This window comes from Ostrea edulis, chromosome 3 (assembly GCF_947568905.1).
Source record: "Ostrea edulis chromosome 3, xbOstEdul1.1, whole genome shotgun sequence".
NCBI lineage: Eukaryota > Metazoa > Mollusca > Bivalvia > Ostreida > Ostreidae > Ostrea > Ostrea edulis.
The window spans coordinates 2,613,871-2,641,869 of NC_079166.1; the positions used below are offsets into that span (position 1 = coordinate 2,613,871).

The 27,999-nt window shown below is 35.3% G+C and overlaps 1 protein-coding gene across 2 annotated transcripts; it reads right to left on the reverse strand.

Moving 5' to 3' along the window:
* Positions 1–729: 729 nt before the first annotated feature.
* Positions 730–27,991, reverse strand: LOC125674187 (chromatin assembly factor 1 subunit B-like). Of its 2 annotated transcripts, none has more exons than XM_056159734.1 (13): positions 27,930–27,991; positions 19,549–19,676; positions 12,200–12,305; positions 11,950–11,976; positions 9,980–10,091; positions 9,161–9,264; positions 7,886–7,982; positions 7,109–7,378; positions 6,557–6,654; positions 4,153–4,204; positions 3,617–3,742; positions 3,158–3,341; positions 730–1,912 (listed from the first exon to the last, which is right to left on the reverse strand). In XM_056159734.1, exons 2-13 carry the CDS (start codon positions 19,669–19,671, stop codon positions 1,589–1,591), a joined length of 1,623 nt encoding a protein of 540 aa, XP_056015709.1. In that variant the 5' UTR covers positions 19,672–19,676; positions 27,930–27,991; the 3' UTR covers positions 730–1,588. The 2 variants fall into 2 exon arrangements, with proteins under 2 accessions (XP_056015709.1, XP_056015710.1); XM_056159735.1 differs by lacking the exon at positions 27,930–27,991 and adding an exon at positions 26,762–26,832.
* Between the last annotated feature and the right edge of the window lie 8 nt (positions 27,992–27,999).

Below are 27,999 nucleotides of genomic sequence, written 5' to 3' on the forward strand. Positions count from 1 at the left end.
GGTGGAAAGGATAACGCTTTAGAGCCCGGAAACCATATTGCTACTTCGATGTCCAGTGCACTTGACCTTTGACCCCAAAATTGATAGGGAACATCTTCATCCCATGGGTAGTCCATATATATGATATGGTGACGGTAGGTGGAAAGGATAATGCTTTAGAGTCCGGAAACCATTGCGTCTACAGACGGACGGACGGACAGACAGACGGACAACCTGATTCCAGTATACCCCCCCACAACTTGTTGCGGGGGGTATAATTAGAGCAGATCTTGCCCAAGCGTGTTTGCCATGGTCCATCGATTTCAATACCTGACCTGGAAAATCACAATTCCAGTGTTCGAAATTAACCATAGACCGATAGACTGAGTCTATGTCAAATGACACCAGTCTATGCCAATTGTAATTGGGATAGACCAAATTGTCTATGCCGATTTTCTAGGTTTAAAGCAATAGAGTTATCCCAAAAGTCGACGTCTGATAAACGTTACGAGGAAAGGAGAACACTGTGATGGACATGGAAAGAAAATAAGCTTTCTAAGTACATTAGAAGCAAATAACAATGTTTTAAATTTGTGTTATTTTTTGTTCAATGTTTCTGTCTATGCTGATTCAATGAGGTCTATGTCATCTTGTCTTGGTCTATACCAAGATTTAAACAAATTTCGAACACTGCAATTCACAGACAATCAATACACAGTATTCAGAATTTTTTCATAACAAACTCCCAAGTTGTTGAAAATGTTCTTAATTTATTTTTCATGACATATTAATTTTTACAAATTGCAGTTGATGGAACTTTTCTCTCACTACATATAGGGATTGAAAAAAAAGTTTTGGAAAACTGCTCTCACAACAGATTTCATAGTAAAGAAAACACAAATATATATATATAAAAGATTCTGTGTCACAGACACACAGAGCCCACTTGTCAGAGCTGTTTACTTCTTCACTAACATGTTTACTAACATCTTGTTTGTTTACTCAGGGGAAAACAATTTCTTTTGGAAAGGTGGTAAATAACAAAATAATTTTACTAGCACTTCCACGGATTTAATGACTATATATCATCATCTAAAAGTATAAAGGATTACAAACGCACTACTATTGCAATCTCAACACATGTATCAAAACCCAGTCAATTCTCTTCCACAAAAATAAATAGGACACATTTTTAAACATTAACTGGCTGCCATCATCAGTCCAGAAATCCCAGATAGTATGACAAAAATGTTAAAAACTTGAAACTATGTGTATTAATATAGGTTTAACAGTGTTCAGTCATTTAGTAAATACAAGACTTCACTTTACTTTGTCAAATATGTGTAGGTCCCATCAAACCAGCTCTATGTATACTGTACTTGTAATACACAATACTCGTTTACTAACAAAGGCACACAAGGTACTGCTCAGGCTTACAAATAGACATCTCAAACATGCACCTCCTCAACGGAGAGGATTCCAGTCTAACACAGCACCGCCATACATTGATCTTCACTCAGTTAACTTAAATTCGAAGTACAAATGTATTGTATCTTTCTCCTCTCATTCCCTATACATTCTCTACTCTAAAATCCCATCATATCATCTTTCACGATGTTTTCGACAGTGTTACAAACTGAATCCTCCTTGGCTGTCCTGATGGGGTGCCTTTGGACCCCGACATAGTTTTACTTCCTGGAGTCGTGGTAACAGAATTCTGTCCGGTAGATTCTTCTTTGCTCACTGCAGAGGGTGCAGTCTGACCCTCAGAGGGGTTAGTAGCACCAGCTGATTTGTCCTTCGTGTCACCGTTTCCTGAGCTTCCTTGGTTTTGTGCCGTTACTTTCGGCGAGGTAGCATCATTTGTGGTCTCCAATACCAAGACGAGATCTCCACTGCTGGTGTCCGTGTCCATAACAACCGGCTCTTCAGACTGAAAGCAAATAAATACTTTGTGATTAAACTGGGTCAAATATTCATGATTGCTACCAGAACAGGTCATCTGCTCTCCATAATATCAACTACACCTGTACCATGGCTTACTGTGGAATTATTCAAATTTGTGTGTGTCAATTGTGGAAGTTTTACAGTTTTGTTGAGGTGTAAATAGTGATGTACCGATTGTCGCCGACTTTCGAGTGTCGGTCACTATAACTGAAACGATGTGAATAATCAATTGTCATTTTGAAATCGAAAATAGCCGACGACGGTAATATTTTTAATACGAATATTCCTGCCGCAACTTATCTAAAATCAAAAATGGCTGACGAAGCTGAATCATCCGATTAGATTGAATGATAATAATGATTGAATATTGTTTAATGTCCCTCATGAGAATCTTTCACTCATATGGAGACGTCACCATTGCTGGTAAAGGCCTGCAAAATTTAGGCCTATGCTCGAAGCTTACAGTCTTCGAACACTTCGAACAGGGAGGGATCTTTATCGTGCCACACCTGTTGTGACACGGGGCCTCAGATTTTGCCTCTTACAACATGCAAGGGGTAATGAGGCTCTATTCTAACCCGGATCCCATAAGAACAAAAGTCGAGAGATCTATCCCTATCCCGGGAAAATAAAATCGAAAGTATGGGATTATTTACTTCAAATTTCTAATTATGATTTTAGACGTCTCCATATGAGTGAAAAATTTGTGAGAGAGATGTTACGCAAGATACAATCAATCTAATGATTTTATTCTAATTAACTTAATATCTAGGGTAAAAAAATAAAGTAAATTTAATATATCTATGCCTTAAATTTGAAATCATTAAAATTCGATTATTTTTCGATTAATCAATCGAAAAGGTGCATCCGATTAATCCGATTGATTAATTTCCCCCCCCAATTGCCCATCACTAGGTGTAAACTCATGGATACGGTTTCCATACAATGAAACATTAAATAGATTGTATATTTCATTGTGGTTTGAAATTCTTGGGATACGGGTATCCCCAAAACTCGAGTCCTCCTGAACTCTTCGTTTCACATCTCTGTGAAGAACACTCTACCTGCCTGTAATACTGATTTTTTGACTACTGATACTCTCAAAGAGGTTTTTTCAGACTGTTCAGTTTCTCTTTCATCTTCATATCAAGAATTTTCCACACTATGTTAAAGTTATATTAACTTTTTTGCAGGATGAAATAAATTTTGTGTTTTATCCTGCACATCTGACCTTTGAACTGACAGAGGAGGGCGTGGGACTGGATTTGACTGAGGATGTCTTCTCATCTTTGACCTCTGAACTGTCTGCCACTTTTGCTTCTGTATACGGCTCCCCAAGTTCAGTTTCCCCAAACCAGATAAACGTACAGTAACCGTCCGTGGAACTAACAAGGAGAATCCTGCCATCTGGACTCCTACATAGAAAATAAATCTGTATCTTACATGTACAGTAAAAAAAATACACTGACTGGACCTCTACATAGAAATTCAGTGAGTGAAAAATAAATTTGTATCAGAAACTTACCAGGCTAAGTCACTCAGCTGATGATAGTGTATGTAACTAATATTCAGAAACTTACCAGGCTAAGTCACTCAGCTGAAGACAATGTATATTACTAATATTCAGAAACTTACCAGGCTAAGTCACTCAGCTGATGGTGGTGTATATTACTAATATTCAGAAACTTACCAGGCTAAGTCACTCAGCTGATGATAGTGTATGTTACTAATATATGCAAACGGAGACTGCTGCTGGGTGTCGTACAACAAAACAGAGTCCTCTGTTCCTACAGCAAACACCATTCTGTACGGCAGCCTGAAATCATACAGCACAAAAATCTACAGATGTGAGCACCATTCTGTACGGCAGTATGAAATCATACAGCACAACAATCTATAGATGTGAGCACCATTCTGTACGACAGTATGAAATCATACAGCACAACAATCTATAGATGTGAGCACCATTCTGAAACATAATTCCTTCTCCATACCTAGTATGTGTTAAAACATGAATATCTATGTATCTGTTTCTGAACAAAAACGCAATAAATCTTTCTGTATAACAGCAAAAGGTACACCAATTACTCACCAAATATCAGTCACATACATCTTTTAACAAATAAAATTTCTTCAAAATCCCGATATCAATAAATAATAAATCTACGTTAAATAATATGTAACTGTTATCATACATGAAAAAAAAAGTTAATCCTAAATACTCACGCAAACATAGACGAGCACTTTTCCCACTCCTTTTTGTTATTATTTGAAAGATCTATAAGACAAGATTTCAAAACTCAATGCAAGTAGATATTTTGCAATTTATACTTCAACATATAACATATGCATAAGTGGTATACCATAGAAACGATATTCGGCCTTTATTTAAAGATTTTGCAATATATTCACATCTAAAACTTTGATCCCTATAGTGGCCCCAAAATATCCCAAGGGACCATGATGTTAACAAACTTGAATCTGCACTGTGTCTGGCAGCTTTCATGTTAATCTTAGCTCTTTTGGCTCAGTGGTTCTTGAGAAGAAGATTTTTAAAGATTTTCCCTATACATTTATATGTGAAACTTTGATTTCCTATTGTAGCCACACCCTATCGCTGGGGGCTATGATTTTCACAAACTTGATTTGAATCTTCACTAAGTCAAAAAGTTTTTATGTAAATTTTTCTGGCCCAGTGGTTCTTGAGATTTTACCCAGTGATCGCAAAATGTTGAAATGTTTTACAGGACATTCGGTCTGGTAACCACAGGAACATCACCGGACCGAATCACATTTTACCAGACCAAAATAAAGTAGTATTATTGTCATTGGATTTTCGTTTTAAAGGTTTACCGGGGACTGCATTACTGTTCCATTTTATTGGAACATGTTGCCATTTTCGTATGTTTTTTTCTATAAACGGAACTGGAAGTCGAAATGTAGTTTCCGAAACCGTTGCCGCAAAGTCACCGGACATTCGGACCGGAAATATAACAACGTTTACCGGACCGAGAGTCAAATTACCGGACACGTCCGTCGGTCCAACGACATTTCGCTTTTCACTGTTTACCTGTATATTTGCATGTAAAATTTTGATCCCTTTAAGCTCAGGTAAGCTAAAAAAAATCCATATAACGCAATCTCAGAAAAATGGACAGTGCCATAACATGTTATGAGCCGTTCCTAGCAAAAAAGGGTCCTTAAGTTGTTAAGTGCTATTGTTATCAACTAGTGAGAAGAATCCCTCAAAATATTAGAACAATGTGATTGTTGTTTTAAAATATATTAGTCAATCAAAGATGACAACTAATTGGTGATTGGTATTTCATTATAGCGTTTTTTAAAAAGTGCACCGCCACGGCACATGATACGCCCGTCACATATTGATAACAGTATAGATTGTACCCATTAAAACATTTTTTTTTATATCACCTTAATTAAATGTCACAGTGACCTTAAAGTAGGATGCGACACACCTTCTACCTAAGATGCATTAGTTGACCAATTTTGGTGATTCTAGGTCTAATAGTTTTCAAGTTATGAGCCGGACAAGTTTTTGCCATATATGGCCACATCTTCTTAATGAAAAGTCACAGTGACCTGGTTTTAATGTGCGACACACCTTCTACCCAGGATGTATCTACAGACAAAGTTTGATGATTCTAGGCCTTGTAGTATTTAAGTTACGGGTCGGACACGAAAAAGCTAACAGACGGACGGACATGAACACCATACCATAATACGTCCCGTCTTAAGACGGGCGTATAAAAAAACATTGTTAGATAAGATAAGGGTCTTTTTTGCTGAAACGATACGCCCCGGGCAGACAGACAGTAAAGTAGAGATTGATTGATTGAATATTGTTTAACGTCCCTCTTGAGAATATTTCACTCATATGGAGACGTCACCACTGCCGGTGAAGGGCTGCAAAATTTAGGCCTATGCGCGGCGTTTATGGCCATTAAGCAGGGAGGGATCTTAATTGTGCCACACCTGCTGCGACACAGGGCATCGGTTTTTGCGGTCTCATACAAAGGACCGCCCCATTTAGTCGCCTCTTACGACAAGAAAGGGGTACTGAGGACCTATTCTAACCCGGATCCCCACGGGATTGTAAAGTAGAGAAGAATCAGTAACGTGGAATGTTCACCATGTGAAACACGAGTTTCCGTACTGATCAAATTTCTTCCATGTTCACCCCCTCCCCCTTCATCCAAACTGATCATCTACAAGGTGTCCCAAAATACAAACATGTTCTTTCATAACGATCACAACAGAAAAACCTAAATCAAAACATTTTAACACAAAAGTATGGCCATAACAAAGCATGGTGATTACATAGCCCTAATTTGGAAACAATTAGTTTCTAATAATTAACTATTTTAAAAACCTCAATTCACCGACGAAGTTGGGATGGTTCACTGAGAAACTCTTGTGAACGCCACACTTCATATCCCAGGGAATTTTCAAAATGGTAATAAATTTCTTGTATGGTAATTAATTTCTTGTATGGTAATTAATTTCTTGTATATAGTGTGCATCACAATATCACACATCAGCCACTGAAAATTCTACTGTGATTATCCTCTCCACCCTAAGTAATTAATCTTAAGTAATTAATCAACAGTACCTGGTGAGTCGACATTCTTTTGATTAAGTCTGAAGTAGCATGGACAACATCTGACACATATTGTGATTTTTTGTGGACTAGGCAGGTAAGCTGCAGGTCTGAAATGCAAAGCAAAATATCTCAAAATCACTTATTCTAAGACAAGTAAGCTAACCTCCTGTAAAAATGTGTCGTTGCAATACATAGAGTACCTGTGCTATTGCCATACAGTATTATTGATTACGAGACACAAATTGGAAAGTGAAACTAGTTGAATTTAATATAATTATGATTAATCATCAACATATATTAGAGTGTTAGTGTTAAATTACTTTTGCATGTAGGTTGGTAAAATTTGTAAGTGGAGTCAATGCAGAGAGAGAGAGAGAGAGAGAGAGAGAGAGAGAGAGAGAGAGAGAGAGAGAAAAGAGAGAGAGAGAGAGAGAAAGGGTCATGAAAACAAGACATAATGTCCATCACAATTTGTAAGGCCAGTAATGTGTCATTCTCATTTCGTATGGTACTCAATCAAAGCTAAAGAACACTAGCCTCCCCTTCCCCCCAAAGTCTTACTTATTCAGACAATGGCGAGGTAGGAGATAAGTAGAATTGATAATTTTATTCTCCCCCATTTCCAAACATCCCGCTGGCACTATGAGAATTTCTCCATCGGGGGAGAAACACAGGCGTCGGAAAAATGACCTCATGGTATCGTCATGGAACATGCGGAAAGACTTGGGCTTCGTCTCCGAGGTGCCCTCCGAGTTCTTAGGAGGAGGAAGAGACATCTTGGATACATTGTAGATACAGTTTTTGGTCGACATATTGAATATCCTACAGGACCTGTTAAGGAAAAGTTGGTCATATGATTTAGTTCAATCATTTTTGACAGCAGCACCTTATAAAATTCTGGATGCAATTCCAAGAGAATCTTTAGCTGGTTGGAGGAGTGAAACTGATTGGCCAGGAACTAGATTTGTTGGAATGGAAATCAAGAATGGGAAAAATCACAGTGGTGTCACTACACACAGCAAGAAGTACAATAACACTTTGTATCTAAAATTTTCACTCCACTAAGGTAAATTGATTTTTTAAATTTTTATTCTGTTACTGTGTAAATGATTCAGTTATTCAATTTGATTTTAAATATTGGCCATTAAGAATTTCCTAAACATGGATGGGCTTGGATTTCTCAAGAGAAAAAAAAATCCTGAACATTTAAGTTTTCTTTTATTTGAGCAGAAAAAAATTGAGTATAATCTTAGGCTGAAGTCCAAATTTTGACAAGAGTTTATTTGGAGAAATCCAGTCCAGCCTAAGAACCATATAGTTAATTTTATATGAACTTACCTATCTGTGCTCATTGTCGCAATGTATTCGTTCAGCGGGTCCATGGCTACTCCCTGAACAAAACTTCTGTGCTCATTAAACAATGCAAGTCTTTGTTCTACAATAGACATTTTCAAATCTGAAGGTTAATGCACATCTCAGTAAATGTTAAGTTAAACAAAATCTGCTTGTGAAATCTGACGGTTGTCACTATGGTACAAGCTGGTAATGGATTTTTTTTTTTTAAAAACCAAGGTAAAGCGTGAATAATTAAAAAGTCTCACAAAATCTAATTGTCTGCAGTAGTAAGTAATGCTTAACCATGGGTGTGCTTGATTTGTCTTAGTCAGTAATGCTTAACCATGGGTGTGCTTGATTTGTCTTTGTAAGTAATGCTTAACCATGGGTGTGCTTGATTTGTCTTAGTAAGTAATGCTTAACCATGGGTGTGCTTGATTTGTCTACATCCTGGTGTAGATGATTTACACTCGATGATCAAGTGCAGTTTGGTTGATTGATTGATGTTTTCCGCCACACTCAACAATTTTTCAGTTATCTGGTGGTGCCCGGTTTTTTATTGGTGGAAGAGAGAACCCAGACACAATGTACAAGGAAAGAGACCACCAACCTTCCGAAAGTAAACTGGGAAACTTTCTCACTTACCGGCGCGAGCGGGATAGGTGTAGCGTTGTGTATTCAATGTGGACGTTCAGCACCCGAGGAGATCCTTTTTGGAGAATTAACGATTTTGATGCAAATAAAGTACAGAATAAATCATTTCTTGAATTTAGTTTCTTTTTTTCCCCCCACAAAGATGAATTTTAATATGCATCAGGAAATGTCTACAAACATCTCAACTGAAAAAAATACCAGATGATACTCTAAAATGTTTGTTGATTTTTTTGGTACTGAACTTGTTTTTTTAATGACTGTGCGATATATTTATCATTTTTATTTTCTTGAAAATACATTCTAAACTTCTTGTAAATGACTACGTACGGTACACAGGAATTATCCTCTAATATACATTGCAATGAACAAAATAAGGAGAGAAAAATCTGCAAATTTTCCATTTTCAGCCATATTGATTTTTCAGTGCTTTTACCAACACATGCCCTAGACAAGGTGTAGATGGTGTACACACCTTTGCACTTGATTTCAGAAAGGTGTACACCCTTAGTGGTCGATGTAGACAAATCAAGCATGTCCCCAATGGTTAAAAAATCTATTGAAAACATATTTGCAGCAGTAAAAGTGAAAAGCGACTATCTTATTCAGTGTAGAAACTAGTCCCACCTTTGACAATATCCCATACAATGGCGGTATTGTCCATCGACCCCGACACTATCTTCTTGCCATCTGACGACCAGGACAAATCGTACACTTCTGCTAAGTGACCCCTGTTATTAAGAAAAAGTGCACAAATAGTTATCAAACATTAATAACATAAATATGGGAAATAATATTTAGACACATTAAAAACAAGAGGACCATGGACAACATCGGTCATCCAATCACATTGGCCCATATTTAAAGATTTCCCCATTAAATTTGTATGTAAAACTTTGATCCCTAATGTGGTCCCAACCTACTCCATAGAGGGGGGGGGGGGGGGGGGGGGGGGGGGGGGGGGGTGTTAGATGATTTTTACAAACTTGAATCTGCACTACGTCAAGAAACTGCCATGTATGCAGTGAAAAAAATCTATTTTCCTACAATGACCATTAAAATTTTCTTATCTATAACTGTCAATGACATTTTTCATCAATTTCATTCACCTACAATAATTCAACTTGTATGGCATAATTAATTCACAGTTACACTAGGGAAAGAGGGAAAACTATTCTAAAGAAGTAAAAACTTAGCTATTCACCAATTGACAGAATGAGATCTAATTAAAATTACTGGTTGATACGCATATTAGAGTCTAAAAAAAAGTTTTTCATATGGACAAGTGAATATTTGAGTTTACTTTGGGCAAGTGAGATAAAAAGTTAATGCCTGTCCCACCGAGGTATATATGTTTGTTCAAGCTATTAATCCAGGCTTATCTGAATGAATACATGTCAGATCCATATGATACCTGAGTAATTACATGTCAGATCCATGTGATACCTGAAAATTTTGCAGGTGACCCAAGTTTCTTTATTATCCTCATCTTCCTCTTGAAATAGATTTCCAGGATTTGCAACGGCATCACTCAGCTTCCATATTATCACGACTTCATCTGAAGAAATGATGTAAGTATACCATGAGTATTTATAAAACATATTATCACGACTTCATCTGAAGAAATGATGTATGTATACCATAAGTATTTATAAAACATATTATCACCACTTCATCTGAAGAAATGATGTATGTATACCATAAGTATTTATAAAACATATTATCACCACTTCATCTGAAGAAATGATGTATGTATACCATAAGTATTTATAAAACATATTATCACCACTTCATCTGAAGAAATGAGTATTTATAACATGAGTATTTCGTACAATATAAATAAAATATTAAAAATGTGCATGTTTAGAATACCCGAGAAGAAATCCTTTCACACTGACTAAACTTGACCTATGGTTGTGTCAAACCTAAGATGTAAAGAGAATCACAGGTCTTTTGGATATCATATTGGATTTGTTATGGCCCAGTTGTTCTTGAGAAAATTCAAAAACTTTTCCTCTCAGATTTGACACTTATACAATTGAGATGTTATTCTAAGTTTGATACAATTTATGTAGAAATAGAATTATGGCATCACAAATATTCCAAAAAGAAAAAGCCATTTTTCCATTGAAGAAAACATCAAGCACAGGCTTATGCAAACTTTCTTTTCACCATAAATTTATCTTTCCAGCATGATCGTATTTATTTGTCTGTCCAAAGCTTGTGCTGTATGCTTTCTGAAAGGAAAACATTCACTAAAATGGACATGGTAACAGAATTCACCACATCAAATGCTACATATGTACAGACCTGGATTTCTCGAAAAGAACTTAAATCGAAACTTGAACTTAAGTCCAAGATTTTACTCAAATTTTGACTGCTCAAATAGAAGAAAACTTAAGTTTGAGGGTTTTCCCCCCGGAGAAATTTAAGCCTGAACAACTGTAAAAATTAAACACAAACAAGAGGTACTGTGAGCAATGCTCACTAAGAATACCCCCCGCTTACCCCAATCTCCCAAAGGGTGTTGGTAATAGGTATAAACTACCTCTTTTCTGAGTGTAAGAAACAAATGGCATGACAAACCGAACCATATTGCTACTTCGATGTCCAGTACGCGTGACCTTTGACCTTTTGACCCCAAAATCGATAGGGAACATCTTCATCCCATGGGTAGTCCATATGTATGATATGGTGACTGTAGGTGAAAAGGATAACGCTTTAGAGCCCAGAAACCATATTGCTACTTCGATGTCCAGTGCGCTTGACCTTTGACCTCAAAATCAATAGGGAACATCTTCATCCCATGGGCAGTCCATATGTATGATATGGTGACTGTAGGTGGAAAGGATAATGCTTTAGAGCCCGGAAACCATATTGCTACTTCGATGTCCAGTGCGCTTGACCTTTGACCTTTTGACCCCAAAATCGATAGGGAACATCTTCATCCCATGGGTAGTCCATATGTATGATATGGTGACGGTAGGAGGAAAGGATACCGCTTTAGAGCCCGGAAACCATATTGCTACTTCGATGTCCAGTGCACTTGACCTTTGGACCCCAAAATCGATAGGGAACATCTTCATCCCATGGGTAGTCCATATGTATGATATGGTGACGGTAGGTGGAAAGGATAATGCTTTAGAGTCCGGAAACCATTGCGTCTACAGACGGACGGACGGATGGACAGACAGACGGACAACCCGATTCCAGTATACCCCCCCCCCCCTTACAACTTGTTGCGGGGGGTATAAATATGCAAGATGATTTCTGTTAGGAAATTATATAAAATCTAGTTTTCCTATAAATCGTTCAAATTTTGAGTATTATGAGAAATTGTTATCAAACAGTGACACACATACATGTCGTCGATAGTCCTATGCAATAATTAACAAGAGTTTCATTAAATACTTTACCATCTCCAGCTGTTGCCAAATGTTCTCCTAAAAAATCAAAAAATCCATGACAGATTTATTATAATAATATATATCATTCCTATGTCTAATTTTCAAATTCTTTTTTTTTACTTACACCTCCCCTTTCAAATCAACACTTTCTGAAAGATGACTAAAGATGCTTTTTTCATCAAAAATCATTCACAGGATTACGATTTACAGTAAAAGTGAAATTCACGCTCAAAAGATTAACAAAACAACTGAAACACACCATCAGGAGAAAATCGACAGACATTGACAGATTTTGAATGTCTCTTCAAGTTGGAGAGAAATTCCACACCACACTTTCCGTCCGTATCTACGGTCACTTTCCATATCTGTCAAAAGAGAGAAAAGTGTATATATTGTATACCGCACATACAATCACCATGAACAGTTTAAGCATGAAAATTGCAACAGTCACAGATAAAGCAAATCTAGGTATCCAACGACATGCCATGAAAAAAATGTTAAAGTTTTAAACATTGAAAATCTTAACTTAAATCAGATACGCACATCTTCATAATGTGCCATTATTGCTCTGTCTCAGTAATTTTGTATAAAAACCATTGGATTACCAAAGTTAGGTGGCCTTCAATTAACGCCTAACAAAGTCAATATGAAAGTAAACCATGTATCTTGATAAATCCTATCAAAAAATCTTTTCAATGATTTGAAAAAGCAGGGACATTAGAGATTAATTCATTGGTTGCCACTCCCCTCCAATACTTAAGTGCTCTTCCACGTAAGAATCATGCAAAATTGAATTTCCGCGGCACATCCAATGTTACGAAATTGGGCCAAACTTTTAGAAAAAAAATAGTTGGGTGCATAATATATGACAATCTGTTTATTTTCATTTTTTGTCACCCAGTATAATTTTTATTTAAAAAATCGAAAAGTTGTTACTGTGTACTAATTCATACAAAATGTCGGGAATACCAAACGGAAATTCTCAAAACAGCAACACTGAAATAAAGAGCCATTTACACATATCTCAAGGTAAAATCTTCAATCACCATTTTAAAACTTCAAAAGTGTGGAAAATTTTCATTCCAGTTTTATAAATAATAAAATAATCGCTGAATAATCGTGAGTTTTAGTTATCGTTCGTGGAAGTTTCATAAACACCGCTAGATGGCACACCGTAACTAAGAACGCTGGTGCGTGAAAATCGCGGCGATCCAAAAATTAAATAGAGCCTTGCAATGGGAAAGTGTAGTGTCGGTCATTTATATTATGAACACATTGAAACACCCACACCTGACATACATACACTGATCAATGCAGTGCCCCAAGAAATAGAAACAAATGAGTACATGTACAGTATAACAGCGGATCTAAATACAATCGAGATTACACGAGTCACCAACAACAACCACTGAGCTAAGCCAGAAAAGCGAAAGCTCAGTGATTGTTGTTTACATTGTAAACCTTTACAGAAAAATTTCCGACTCCTGTTATTGAACTATAAGTAGAATTCAATTTGATTTTGATAGAGTTTATGAATGGGATATATATGTTAAACAATTGTGCACCACACGCTTGCACTTCGCTAAATTGAAATCCTCATTTTGAATTAAGTTTCGTGATATAAAATTGTAACTTTCCGAAGGTTTTAACAAAATTAAATTAATTTTTTTTACCAAATAATTAATGAATGCATATTCATTTCTGTGCAAATGTTTAAAAATATAGCATAAACTTAATAGTAAGTAATTTGATTTAATTTAATTAATATAAAAACTAGTGATGAAATGATTGTCGCCGATGATCGATTGTCGGTCGTTCAGAGACCCACGATGCTACTAATCGATTATAAAATAAAAGTCGCCGACATCGTTGACCAAATAAAATCCGGAAATCACTTCAACTTTGTTCAAATTTTATTTTCTGTATGTCAAACCCGATCAAAAATAAGCAAAGAAAATGCCGGGAGATATGAAGGACGGTAACAACAATGACATTCAACAGTCAAAATAAAGGAGTCTATCTCTGATATCTTTGATACATTGATATTATAGATAAATTCCATTACTTGATATATTGGAATTCTGATTTATATACCAGTGAATAAATGAAACAAAGAAGAATTCAAATGTTGTTTCCATACATTTAATGATTCTGTTACAACTAATTTGAGGGGAAAACACTTAAATGCCAATTCCGATTATAATCGATTAGTAATCGAGTACATGTGTCCGATTATTGCCGATGATCGATTGTGGTTTTAGGTCCGATTGCCCATCACTAATAAAAACTCAGTAGCTAATTTTATATAAATATATGCACTAAGAAGGAAAGGTAACTCAAGGTGCAAGTCAATATAAAAAGGAAAGATAACTCACGCTACAGTGAAGTTTAAACAAATATATACCTGTTTACCTCATCAAAATGATTTTTTTTAATTATTATTATTATTTATTTACTCTCTCTCTCTCTCTCTCTCTCTCTCTCTCTCTCGTAAGAAACTTATCAATTTTTCAGATTTTTTTTTTGCCCATATATTAGAGTATTGCCACTATACAGGTGTGAACATTTAGAACAAAAGATAACCAATAGAATATTATACAAAAGTACACATAATTAAGTGACAACTTTAAATTGGTTTATGATGATGATAGTGATAAAATAAAATCGAACAATTTTACATACAGGTAACAACTGTACAACTACTATAAGCATACATGTATGACACCCTGTGTTTAAAATGTGTACTGTCAATTTACAAACCAGGTTTTTTTTTATACATTCCGTAACTAGATATGGAAATCATTATATATGAATAAAATGTTTAATTTCAATCATTTTTAAAACCCAGTGAACTTTGAAAATTCACATCAGCTGAACAATGGCAGGCCAATGTGACTCAAGTGAGTGATGTGGCTCATGGGCCTTTTGTTTAAATTAGGGTGGGGTTGTTGTTGCTGTTAAGGATCATTTGTAACTGTCCCGTTACAATTATAACTGCTTTCACAAGTATTTGAAATACATACATACCCTTTCTTTAGACAATGAGGGACAGTCAAGAGTCTTACTCCCAATCAGTATCACAGAATTCTAATTGGAGTGAAGACCGTGAGTTAGATTTAACGGATGTAAATCTGATCAGATTCTACAACTCACAACAAAAGGCACACCTAGTCCCCTTAGAAGCCAACTTCGACATAATGTGGCAGACATCCATTCCAGAACATTTCATTCCTCTTAAATTTTGAAAATACATAGATATTTTTGTTGCGGACACTACAGGTCACCATATATTACATATCTAATATATTGTCATTTATTTTAAAATCAATGTTGATGAATGTTTCTTGATCGACTAATTCATGTGCCATAGGATCAACTCTGGAAAATTAGATATCAAAAGTTGTAGAATGTGGGTTTTTTTTTTTTGAGATGGGAATTACCATATAACATTAATCATTAAATTTTTGTTGTTATACATTGTTATGCAGTTTCAAAAAATATTGATGGTATCACAGATGTTCATTCTATTAAACATGTTGTAAGGAATGATTTTATAGAGTAAATTTCATAAATTAAAGAATTTACTGAGGACTCTTATTTGTTTTCTCTCAGATTTTATATTGTTGCGGACACTACAAATATACTGAAGTATTTCTGATTGAATCCATATTTGATTTGAATGAAGTAAATTAAAAACCTTAAATTCTAACTTGTTTTCTATGTTAGTGAATGGTATAACATGATGGGAACATTTGTTAAAAAAAAGGGGGGGGAGAGGGGGCTAGAATGATACTTTTGGAAATGATACCTATATATCAATTATAAAGTGTGTACATACAAGTTTGAAGTGTCATCTTTCAAACTAACCATTTGTATTTTTAAATAAAGTTATCCAACTTTATCATCAAAATAACAGAATATTAGAGATGTTTTATTATATTCACTTATTTCAGAAATATTGTAATGAAATAAAAGTGAAATGATAATTAGTGCTGTTGTAGACACTGCAAATACTGTAGATAAATTTATGAACAAATCTTTTATTTATTTTTTTTCAAATTCAAACAAACTTGAACTTGGAACTAAATGTTGAATGCAAAATAATGTTTGCATATAAACAGTACTTAATTATCAAAAGAATGAAATAACTTGTCATTGGTACTGTTTGGGGATAAAATTGGCTCAGAAAGTATGACGCTAATTTTATCATTAGTTTCCCCAGGAGGAATCTACTTTCTGTATTTCGTGTGAACAGGAATGGTACTGGGGGGGATTTCAACCTCATCTTTCTCCTTGTCCATAGCTATGATCTGAAAATTATGTTTGTCACAAATAACAGTTCTTTCTCTGCCCTTTTTGGTTTTAATTCTTTCCTTTTTAAAGTTCTTTTCTTTCCAATATTTTGTGTTCACTTTTTCTTGCATTTCCTTTTCAATTTCAACCTTTTCTTTCTCTCAAGATTTCTTTCTGTCTGTATTTTTTTTTATTCATGTAATCTCTTTTTTCCAAGTGTGGCAAGAAATTGGGGATTGTTTTTTAATACCTCCCCCCTCTCTCTCTTTCTCCTTTTCCTTATTTTGTCTTTCTTTAGCTTCACTGGGTTTTTTTTTTAATTTCACCCTATTTCTTCCATCTTCTCCCTTGATTTCATTAACCTCTCTGGGCTGCTCATCTTAGTGGCTCATTGAAATCTTTTAGTCTATGGCACTTAAGAAAATTGGAATACATATCATTACTGTAGTGTCTGCAACATAATTAAATTGGAATATATTTAGATTTATCATTAAACAATTAAAACCTTGACATATATTTGTTTAATTAGTTTCCACTTCTTCAGTTTGAAATATGTGAAAATTGACTTGAAATATGTAACTTTAGACTGAAAATTGAAGGATTTTGAATATGTATACAATAGATGTTATGGGTGTAAATTCCGAGTTTGAACATATATTTTTACAGTATTTTAATCCATTACATGTTTAAATTAAATACTTGAATAGTTATCATAAAGATAAATCACAATACATTTTCTTGAAAAAATCTATGAAATCAAAAAGCCGTTGCGGACTCCACAAGGTTGCGGACTTTACAAAACACAATATATCTGCCAGAAAATTTAGCAATAATGAATTAGAGTCTGTTTCTTTGGTAGATACATTAGTAGCTGTATTGCCTCTTACCAGTAAGAGTATAGAAATATAAGTCATCAGGCATTCCAAAATATGCACATGTTGCGGACACTACAGAATTTTGGGACATTTTTATGCCAGTTAGAGAAAAATGCGCCATTTTTTCCAAGTTTTGAATAATCCACTCAACTTTTCTATAATGTTTCATTTAGTATTCAACTCATTTTTCAAAGCAAAACAAAAGTTGAAGTAATGAATTAACATGTAGTTTTTTTTACTTGTAAGTTTAAACATTGGAATTTTATAAAATTGCATAACGTACACGCATTTTCATATTTTTAAATATTATTTCGTTAATATTTTTTTCGATTTACATACAGTAAATTGCACGTAAAAGTGGAATAATTTCTCATTGATCTGGTTTTTATTACCAAAAGCCTCTTCTATAAATCTCTTTGAACAAAAACTTGAAAATAAAGCCATTTTTAGCTGCAACAGTATAACACACAAAATACCCCATATCTTCAGTAATACATCTTGAATATTATATTTAAATAGAATATGGGAGTGTTATATATCAATGGATTTGTTAAAGGTACCATTTGGTCAATATTTGGTCATATTTGTTATGGGTTTAATCATATATCTTGATGTAGAATGCGTTATAACATTAGCAAGTATGAATTATCACCAATACTGTGAAAATGGTGTTTAAAAAATCCCCTACCCTTAATGTAATACTTAATCTCTTTAGTGAAGTTTATCAACTGGCTCTCAATTCACATGGGCTGTGTAGAAAAGAAATCTTTGGGGGTGGGAACATTCTTTTTCCGAGGATAATTAATTCTAACCTCTACATATGACAAACCCATTCACTGTGATCTACTTCTCTAAAGAGATTAAAGAATACCCTGAATGTTGAAACTGAGCCCCTGTGGTAAAGAGATATAGGCCCTACCTTGTTTACATGGTGCTTCATATGAATATTAACCGATCGTTAGTGTTGATAAACCACACATCTTTACATGTAACAGTAACATGACCTCTTCATTAAAACTTACAAAGGTAAGCTTAAAAACAACTCCAATTCCAAATTGAAATTCGTCTGTACAACTCGTGGTGGAAACAAATGGGTTAGGTATAATGGGAATTTCAATCCCGACCTAAATTTCTCAGAAATTATTGTTTTACCTATTCAGTAGGATCATATATTATATTTCGATAGTTTAAGAAACAAAAATGAAAATACATTGATATAATCATTAACTAAATTAATCAAAGATGATATGTTAATGCACAATTATTATATTTCAATGATTTCAATATATCTCGTTTTTTTTCATTTTCCCGGAATTTTTCACCATTTTAAAGGAGGCATTTCTGGGGGGAAAATGAATTTTCCACACTTTTGAAAATGAAAATTGATTAAACAAAATCCCCTTTTCTCTTTTATAAATCTCATACGATTGTAAGTGTTTGCTGTTTTAAGAAAAGTAATTTTAAAAATTAGATGTTTTTTCAAGAAAACCATATTCATCAAATAAAATCAACCGTTGTCATGGAGACAAGTGAAATATTGTCACTATGGCAATGCATAAAGGAAAAGGGGACTTTATTTGCCATTGTATATTTTTATTGACCAAAATATATTGGTATTTTCCTCTCGGTATTGATTATACAATTTACAATTTATTGCCTATTTTTAGCTATTTTGTGTTGATTGTGGGGGTAATCTATTTTTAGTAACATATCTCTGCAGGTATGCATCAGATGAAAAAATTAGTACCACATATAGGGTTCTTATGTATAGTGGTAAAGTATATATAAGTATCAATTCAATCCCTGACGGTCGATGTGCCACCCTTTGCATGATTCTTACGTGGAACAGCACTTAATGACAACAGGGACTTTTTTTTTTTAGGGTCTGTAGGGGGCTGCAATAAGGCCCCATTCACAATGCTGAAAAGCCGGTATTTCACACAATTTTTGCTTTAAAATTCCCCAACAATGAAAATAAATCAAAGCAGGGTCACCTTATTGTTCATAAATCTTCACTGGCCCACAGATTACAATTTTTGCTTTAAAATTATTGAGTAAACCTAATTTTTCTAGCCACTGCTTTTTTAAAGACAAGTTTTGGCTTTATTGTTAATCAAAGTCAGAAGCAATCCAATTATTCCTTAATACGCTAGTTTGGTTTTCTCCCTACTTCTTTTATCCATAAAACATTTTTCCCAATTTCAAGCAAATGTCGACATTTTTCCCCAGTTGGAAAGCACCAGCCCTTGAAATGAAGACCTCAAAAAAAAAAAACAACCCTGAATGAACAAGGAAACGCGAGTATTACCCTGACATATTTGTCAACTCCAGCAGCAACGATTCTCGTCTTACCCTGACATATTTGTCAACTCCAGCAGTAACGATTCTTGTCTTACCCCGACATATTTGTCAACTCCAGCAGTAACGATTCTTGGCTTACCCTGACATATTTGTCAACTCCAGCAGTAACGATTCTTTGGATGCTGTGTTTTCCTGGTTGGAAGTCTGCGCTGTACACGGGGTCTCGTTCATGCCAGGATATTTCTGGAGTTGACACCTTCATATCCCCTGTCAAATAAGACACACAATACTAGATTACTTTTTGTGACATAAAAGAATGGTCATTCTCTACATGTATCCTGTCAAATAAGACACACAATACTAGATTACTTTTTGTGACATAAAAGAATGGTCATTCTCTACATGTATCCTGTCAAATAAGACACACAATACTAGATTACTTTTTGTGACATAAGGCCAAAATAAAAATATTGTTTGTTTCCCCTCGCCCGACCGAGTCTGAAAATTCACACCGACCCATAAGTTTTTATTATGCCATTCTGGTGAAGTTTTTTTTTTTAATTTTAAGAAAATTTCAAGGTCGTTTCTGGTGCAGATCAGTATTTTATAATGACAAAAATTTTCTATATCTTCTTTGGTTTCGATCCAAAATTAAAAAATAATAATACGAATACAGGAGGTGTTCTGGTCCGAAATCTAGAAATTTCGTCGCCTCCAGCTGGAGGCGGCATTCTCTGGCTGATTTCAAATACTTACAAGCTGAATTCAATTTTAAGCTCATAACTAATCAATAAAACGATTCTTCTTGTACTTACTAATATCGATTTTATGGGTTCTTTCATCACATAAACAGTCTATTGAAAATATTTTATCAAACTGTCGAGCTTTGTTTTGAGTCACGAGACTCGTTTGCTCAAATGGCAGTGAAAATTCGGTTGACTACAACTGTTGGTTTCTGTTTAATATCGATTTTTGGATTGATATTTTCTTTTAATCGATATTAATAAGTACAAGAATCATGATTGTTTCATTGATTAGTTACAAGTGAGTTTAACATTGAATTCGGCTCGCAATTCGGACTAGTGATCTGCAAGATCGAGATGGAGAAATGTTGTCTATACGAGAAGCGAGGAAACAAGAGAATTCGGGGCATCCAGTGTGCAAGTTGTGTTCTTCAGTAGGGGAAAGTGTTGATATTTCGGACGGATGCGATATTTTTGACAGTCAATCAGAAGCATTCTCAATTTAACTTATTTCTGAAATAATGCTATATTTACAAACTGGAAAACACCTAATTATATGCACATGTGTAACTCAGCTCTGATTGGTTGATGTCAGCATCCATTTTGTTTGATCGGCAAAATCAAGTCTCGTTGAAACGTTTTCTGGTAAACTAGATCTACCGATATCATTTAAAAATATAATCAAAATCACTATCATATACAAATTAAGATAATGTGCAAAAAACAAAAGCATAAAATGTCAGTGAACCATAAATAAAAGACAGCAACCGAGTTTACCAATTTTATAACACCATGTGTCCAAAACTAACACCATTGTCCATAGTTGCAACATTCTCCCTAACTTTATTTAAGTGTTAGTATGTGGCATAAATAGCAGAGAAAATTCTGATGAAACCCAATGTTCGTCAAATCAACCAATATGTATACATGTAGTCCAATGCCAAAGTTTAGTGGTTAGATAATGAGCATTTCCAAAATACATGAAGTACTGTCCGAAATATCGACACCTTCCCTAATTGCAAAACGTGGCAATCAAAGCAGAATTTACGCGAGAACTGACTATACGAGTTTGATGAGGAAACATGGATGATGTGCTTCACGACGTTTGGTATCGGGCATTGTTAATGGTTATGGGAATTTCATAATAAATAAAATTCTGCTAGCTAAAAAAAAAACTTTTTACCTACCTACCGACCTTCCTCTGAAATTTAGGGTCGGGAGAGGGGAAACAAACATATTTTTAAATGTGGCCTAAAAGACTGGTCATTCTCTACATGTATCCTGTCAAATAAGACACACAATACTAGATTACTTTTTGTGACATAAAAGAATGGTCATTCTCTACATGTCCCCTGTCAAATAAGACACACAATACTAGATTACTTTTTGTGACATAAAAGAATGGTCATTCTCTACATGTATCCTGTCAAATAAGACACACAATACTAGATTACTTTTTGTGACATAAAAGAATGGTCATTCTCTACATGTATCCTGTCAAATAAGACACGCAATACTAGATTACTTTTTGTGACATAAAAGACTGGTCATTCTCTACATGTATCCTGTCAAATAAGACACGCAATACTAGATTACTTTTTGAGACATAAAAGACTGGTCATTCTCTACATGTATCCTGTCAAATAAGACACACAATACTAGATTACTTTTTGTGACATAAAAGAATGGTCATTCTCTACATGTATCCTGGTCTCCATAATACCGTGTCATTAAAGACAGCAGAAACTGTATTTGCTAACACTTTTTTCTTCTTCTGAACAAAGTAGGAATGGTATACGGGACTTTCGAGATACGGATCCACTCTGACTTTTATCGCGCGTTGAACGTAATTTGTAGGGCATGTCACTTCCGGATTACAATAACAACTAAGTAAACAAGCATGGAATAATTCATTTACTATCAAATTCCTGCATTTAAATGCTATCTTTGAAAGTAAGGAATCACTACAACCATTTTATAGGAAAATGCATTTGATTAAATTATGTGAGTTTGGCGAGGGAAACAAAAAAGGGATTATCTTGAGGATGTCGGTAAAACTTCACGCCTTGTATCCAATGATACGCGTCTAAATACGCCTTTTCCCTTTCATCTAACTTACTCCCAGGTACTAAGCACCAATAGTGACTTGGATCGTCATCGTAGGACATCACTTAGCTCTTTACGGGCTGTCTGCTTGCGAAACACCATTTGTATCAATGTCAACTTTGCCCTACAATTGGTTATTATCATGTGACCGTGGTGTATAAACGTCAAATATAATCGGTCGTTCCAGCACATCCCGAAAGTTCCGTATTCGTTAACACCTTTCTTTTCCAGCTTTCATCGGGCAACACGTATTTTGATACGAACAGCATCTCTTCCTTTATCATCAGTGTGAGACAAACACTACTTTCTGAAACACATTGCTGCTAGGACATCATTGGTATATATATTAATTCATAATTCATTTACCGGACAATTGAATGAAACGCAGCTAGTGATGGGCAATCGGGAAAAAGAATTTAATTGATGATCGGATTAATCGGATGCACCTTTTCGATTGATTAATTGAAAAATAATCGAATTTTAATCATTTCAAATTTATGGCATAAATATATTAAATTTACTTTATTTTTTACCCTAAATATTAAATTAAACAAGAGGTACTGTGAGCAATGCTCACTAAGAATACCCCCCGCTTACCCCAATCTCCCAAAGGGTGTTGGTAATAGGTATAAACTACCTCTTTTCTGAGTGTAAAAAACAAATGGCATGACAAACCGAACCATATTGCTACTTCGATGTCCAGTGCGTGTGACCTTTGACCCCAAAATCGATAGGGAACATCTTCATTCCATGGGTAGTCCATATATATGATATGGTGACAGTAGGTGGAAAGGATAATGCTTTAGAGTCCGGAAACCATTGCGTCTACAGACGGACGGACAACCCGATTCCAGTATACCCCCCCCCCCCCCCCACAACTTGTTGCGGGGGGTATAATTAATTAGAATAAAATCATTAAAAATTTGAAGTTAATAACCCTATACTTTTGATTTTGTTTTCCCAGGATACATTTTGAAATTAGATCGTATGATCCGATCCTCTACTATAGTGATAGTGCAGATGAGCGGATCATAGGATCTAATTTTAATTAGATTGCCCTGGTTAGGGATAGATATCTCGACTTTTGTTGTAGTTCTTATGGGATTCGGGTTACAATAGAACCTCAGTACCCCTTGCTTGTTGAAAGAGGCAAAATCTGAGGCCCCGTGTCACAGCAGGTGTGGCGCAATAAAGATCCCTCCTTGCTCAAAGACTGTAAACGTCGAGCATAGGCCTAAATTTTGCAGCCTTTCACCGGCAATGAATGAAAGATTCTCAAGAGGGATGTTAAACAATATTCAATCTTGGTGGATGATTCAGCTTCGTCAGCCATTTTTTATTTTAGGTAAGTCGCGGCAGGAATATTCGTATCATTAAAAAAATACTGATGTCGATGATTTTCGATTTTCAAAATGGCTATTGATTATTCACATCATTTCAGTTATAGCGACCGACAATCGAGAGTCGACGATAATCGATACATCACTAAACGCAGCTGATCACAAAAAAGAATTTTTTACACGTTTCACATTGATTTTGAACTATGCCTGTTCTTCCACTAAGATTGCTTTAAGAAAGGTGACGCAATCCAATAAAACTATACAATACAAATATTTTTTTTCTTCTGTCATCCATATTAAAAAAAATTTGGAAAGTTTTTCTCAGAGTCTCGCTAGTTTGGTTTACATCCCTCTGATATTTTTTTTTCTTTAGAGATCTTCAAATGTACATGAAGTATCACAAATTTAGATTAATGCATGGCACTCTGGTCTGTAGCAGTGAGGGTTCTTTATCGTGCCAAATCCGCTGCAACATCGATTTATAATTTCTCATACAAAAGTCCCATCCTTAACTACATCTATAAGAAACAGGAAGGGTGAAAATTCAATGGACCAGACCAGGATTTGAACTCGCCTCCCCCCCCCCCCCCTCTAAATCTTTAGTCAGGTCCTCTACCAACAGAGCTCTCTGGCCACCAGCGATTGCCACATACATCTATCTAGAGTATCTGAAATATCCTATTACTAGCTCAAACTCAAGACCTTCCCATTTCAAAATGAATAGACAGGATTTTATCATATCCAACATTAAAACTATCATTGTTGATATCAGGGTTCGACACTCGTCAGAATTTGGACTCGCCATTTGGGCAACCTAGGCACTAATCTCAGGTTGCCCGAATGGGTTTCAGGTTGCCCAAACAAAAAGTATTTTAAATGTATAATTATTTTTTTAAAAATTGCAGTGGTGACGTCCTCATATAAGTGAAAAATTCTCGAGAGGGACGTAAAACAATATTTAATCAATCAATTGCATTAAGTTTCTATTCAATTTCAAACAGAATCTCAATAACTCTTTTTTTCACTCTCAACTATCTCCTTATAATCACTCATTCTCTCCAAAACTTTCCATGCTCTCTACCATTGCATTCTCTTCACTTCTCTGTAACTAACATTCATCTTTCTCAACTTCATTCGCACTACATTTCAAATGGACAATTTATGTATATCTATCATTTTAAATTTTTCCCCAGGCTGTAATTTACTCAATGTATGTTTGGTGTTCTTGTATGCCCTTAAATGTCTTAATAGACCCAAAATTGAAAAAAGGAACCAAACATTGTTTTCATTCTCAGATTTTTCACTTTGTTTCAACCAAAATTTCAACTACTGTTTCTGTCCTTGAAGTATACACTTGTCCTTGTCTTGTGTCTGGAATAGGTAGCTTATATATTTCGTTTTACAACTTAAAGACTGAACAATGTTGAGCCCTGAATAAAGTCTGAGATAACGCCGACAAAAAGAACAAAACATTTTCTCATCTTCGTAAATGAGCTACGGACGCCCCTAGGTAAACGAGGTCTTAAACGGCCCCTCTTTAAGGTTTCCTTTATAGTTTAACTTTTTCTAGATTGTTTATGCGTCTGTAACCATGTTTCTTTACGGTTTACCCCCAATAAGGTCGAATGCCTACATTGTTTAACCGGATGTTTTGCTCTTGCGTAATAAAATGCAAATCGAACATTTCCGGAATTCTGAAAGACGACTTCCGTTATCGCACCAGATCAAAATACTAACAATGTTTTACCGACTCGATTTATTTCTTTTCACATCATTTTGAATAGTATTAATTTTCTAAATGTATACAAATGTTAGTCACAATCCAAACTCCTCACCAGGTCATCATTTGGGCGAACTAGGTGAACAAACGGGTCGTCAAAAATCATTTCGGGGTGGAAATGACGATGTGACGAGCGTGAATGTCGAACCCTGCTGATACGATAAAAGTTAAAGCTTTCTCTAGTAAAGGGACATAAGCTCATTCAGAAGTTTAGGCAGCATAAAAATACTTTTCATTTTGAGTCAAGCTTAAAATTCTAGCGTATATATACTGTGGGTTTTACTTCTACCTCTGAATTTCGATCCTGATGTAAATCATTCACCCATTGTATTTGACCACGCCCACTTTATCTTTCAGCCAATAACTTTAATGACAGTTTCTATTGTTTAAATTACTGTATAAAGCCACACGCGAACAATTTGCCAAAGCCAGACAGCTGGCCTTGCTAGCTTCACTTCTCCTTCCAATCTTCCTATACTGGAATCACGTCTTGTTCGTCCGTTTTGTCGTGATACTTTACTCATTTTTACTTACTATATTAATATATTACCTTTGGGTTGGGGAAATTTCTTAATACTTTATAGGCCAAATTCTAGGCTTTAGTAGTTTGTATGTCAAGTTTACACTGGTAATAAATTCGTAAAGTGTTATTTATCTTATTTTCATTTCTATTGAGTTTATTTTCAGAGTTTCTTATCATGGTGTAGTTGGGTCGTTTCGAAGTTTCCACTATCAAATAAAAGAAAACAAACACAATGCAAAGTGCAGACTATCCAAATGCCAGACCTGCTACAATACAATTAAGACTTATATTCTAACATTGAAAAATAGTATGACTTTAGATTAACTTTAACATTGTTTAAGAGAATTATTTACTTCTGCCATTGCTTTACTATAAACAAAGAAAATCTATGTCAAAATTACAAGAAAACACTGACGTAAAATTCATAATTAACAATGGTGATTTTTATGTAGTGTAAAGCTAATTTTGTTATTTTGATAATAATCCGACAAGCATGACTTTAGCAGCTAGTTCGTAATTTCATTTTTGATTTGTGGATATTAAATGTATTTTTAAAAATTTGCAGGCTTCCCAATATTTTGACAGGAAAACTGCAATCTTCATAAACTGATATTAAAGTTAACTTGTGTATTCGTGTATTTCTATTGTATATATAAAATTGTAAATCTACAATACAAACAATAAAACCACTTCTGCCTGTTAAAAGTCGATCAGCTGATTCTTCCTACTCTCCTCAAAGATTAAATAACGAATATTATCTCCAGTCCTATGTATAAGTTGCTTAATACTGTCTTCTCTACAATTTTGAAACTCTAAATTGTGATATTATTTGAGATTTGTGAACAAAATGGACTACCTACCTGGCACTTCAGTGTTTACGACAATAAATATTGGCGGCAAAATTTTCTCTTGTTCAGTGTTAGACAGACGCTTGGATATTAAAAGAACCGACTGCCGCCGATATATCTAATTCCGGCTACTATATGATTTCTCTCTCTCTCTCTCTCTCTCTCTCTGTCTCTCTCTCTGTGACTTTGATACATTCAACATTTAGATATATTTTATTTTATATAATGCGTTTTCTTTGTTCAATGTCAAATTCCAATTTCTAGATGATGCTATTCCATGTTTTTCGGTTTTTTATTTTTATTTAGGGCGTCCGGGTACAAGCTCCGGTCAGCTCAGTATATTCCGTTACGTTACAACTCCCGGGTAGCGCAGAGGGAGCGCTCTCGTTTCAACTCGGCCATTTCCGTAACCGACAAATAATTATTATTTGTCGGTTACGGAAATGGCCGAGTTGTTACGATTGCTCTCGCTTCTCACCGCTGCGACCCGAGTTCGATCCCTGTGATCGGCAGTGGTTTTATGTGAGAGGGTATGGCGGTCAACCGCTCGGACACGTGGGTTTCATCCGGGTACTCCCAGAGACGTAGCTTCGTTAGGCTCAAGTAGGCACGTGCCTACACTTTTTTTCTTTATTTTCAAAACACAATTTTTGTCCATAAATGTGTAACGTATTAACGTTAACTTCTGGGATCGTACCTGGTCAATTCCAGGGTTTGGGGTATTCAACAATAACTAATTTAAACTAATTGGTATGATTTTAGTGGACTGCCAAAATATACAAATATGTCCTAACCTTATCTAGGTTAATTATCATCAAACAGAGAATCACTATATCAATCAGAGGCAAGCAACGATAAACTGGTAGTGCTAACTTGACAAAATGTAGATCTAGAGCCCAGTCGCCCTCGGATTACCCCATATACTGTAGGACGCCTTATTCAGGACGGACAGTATATGTGGTAGCCCTTCAACCACTGCACTCATTGTAGGATGCCTTATTCAGGACGGACAATGAGTACAACGGCCTGGACGACGGTCTGTTCAGCCAATGCGGACGACACCAAAAACGAATTATGGCTAGCCTCATTACTGGAGGTCAACCTCTTCGTGGCAGGCCAGACTTCTGATGGCCTTCCAAATTCACTCTCAAACTGTAAGAACAGGCGAGGAATTATTTACCATGAATACTTTATTAGTACCCATACTCTCGTCCTCTCAACTTGGCTGGGTCTTCTATCTGGATGACACT

Excerpts from the sequence above, each read along its gene's own strand:
- LOC125674187 (XM_056159734.1), bottom strand. The coding sequence starts at position 19,671 with ATGAAGGTGTCAACTCCAGAAATATCCTGGCATGAACGAGACCCCGTG. Across the intron at positions 12,306-19,548 it reads GAGTTGACAAATATGTCAGG|ATATGGAAAGTGACCGTAGA; the intron begins GTAAGCCAAGAA and ends CTCTTTTGACAG. Across the intron at positions 3,342-3,616 it reads CAGCTGAGTGACTTAGCCTG|GAGTCCAGATGGCAGGATTC; the intron begins GTAAGTTTCTGA and ends TTTTCTATGTAG.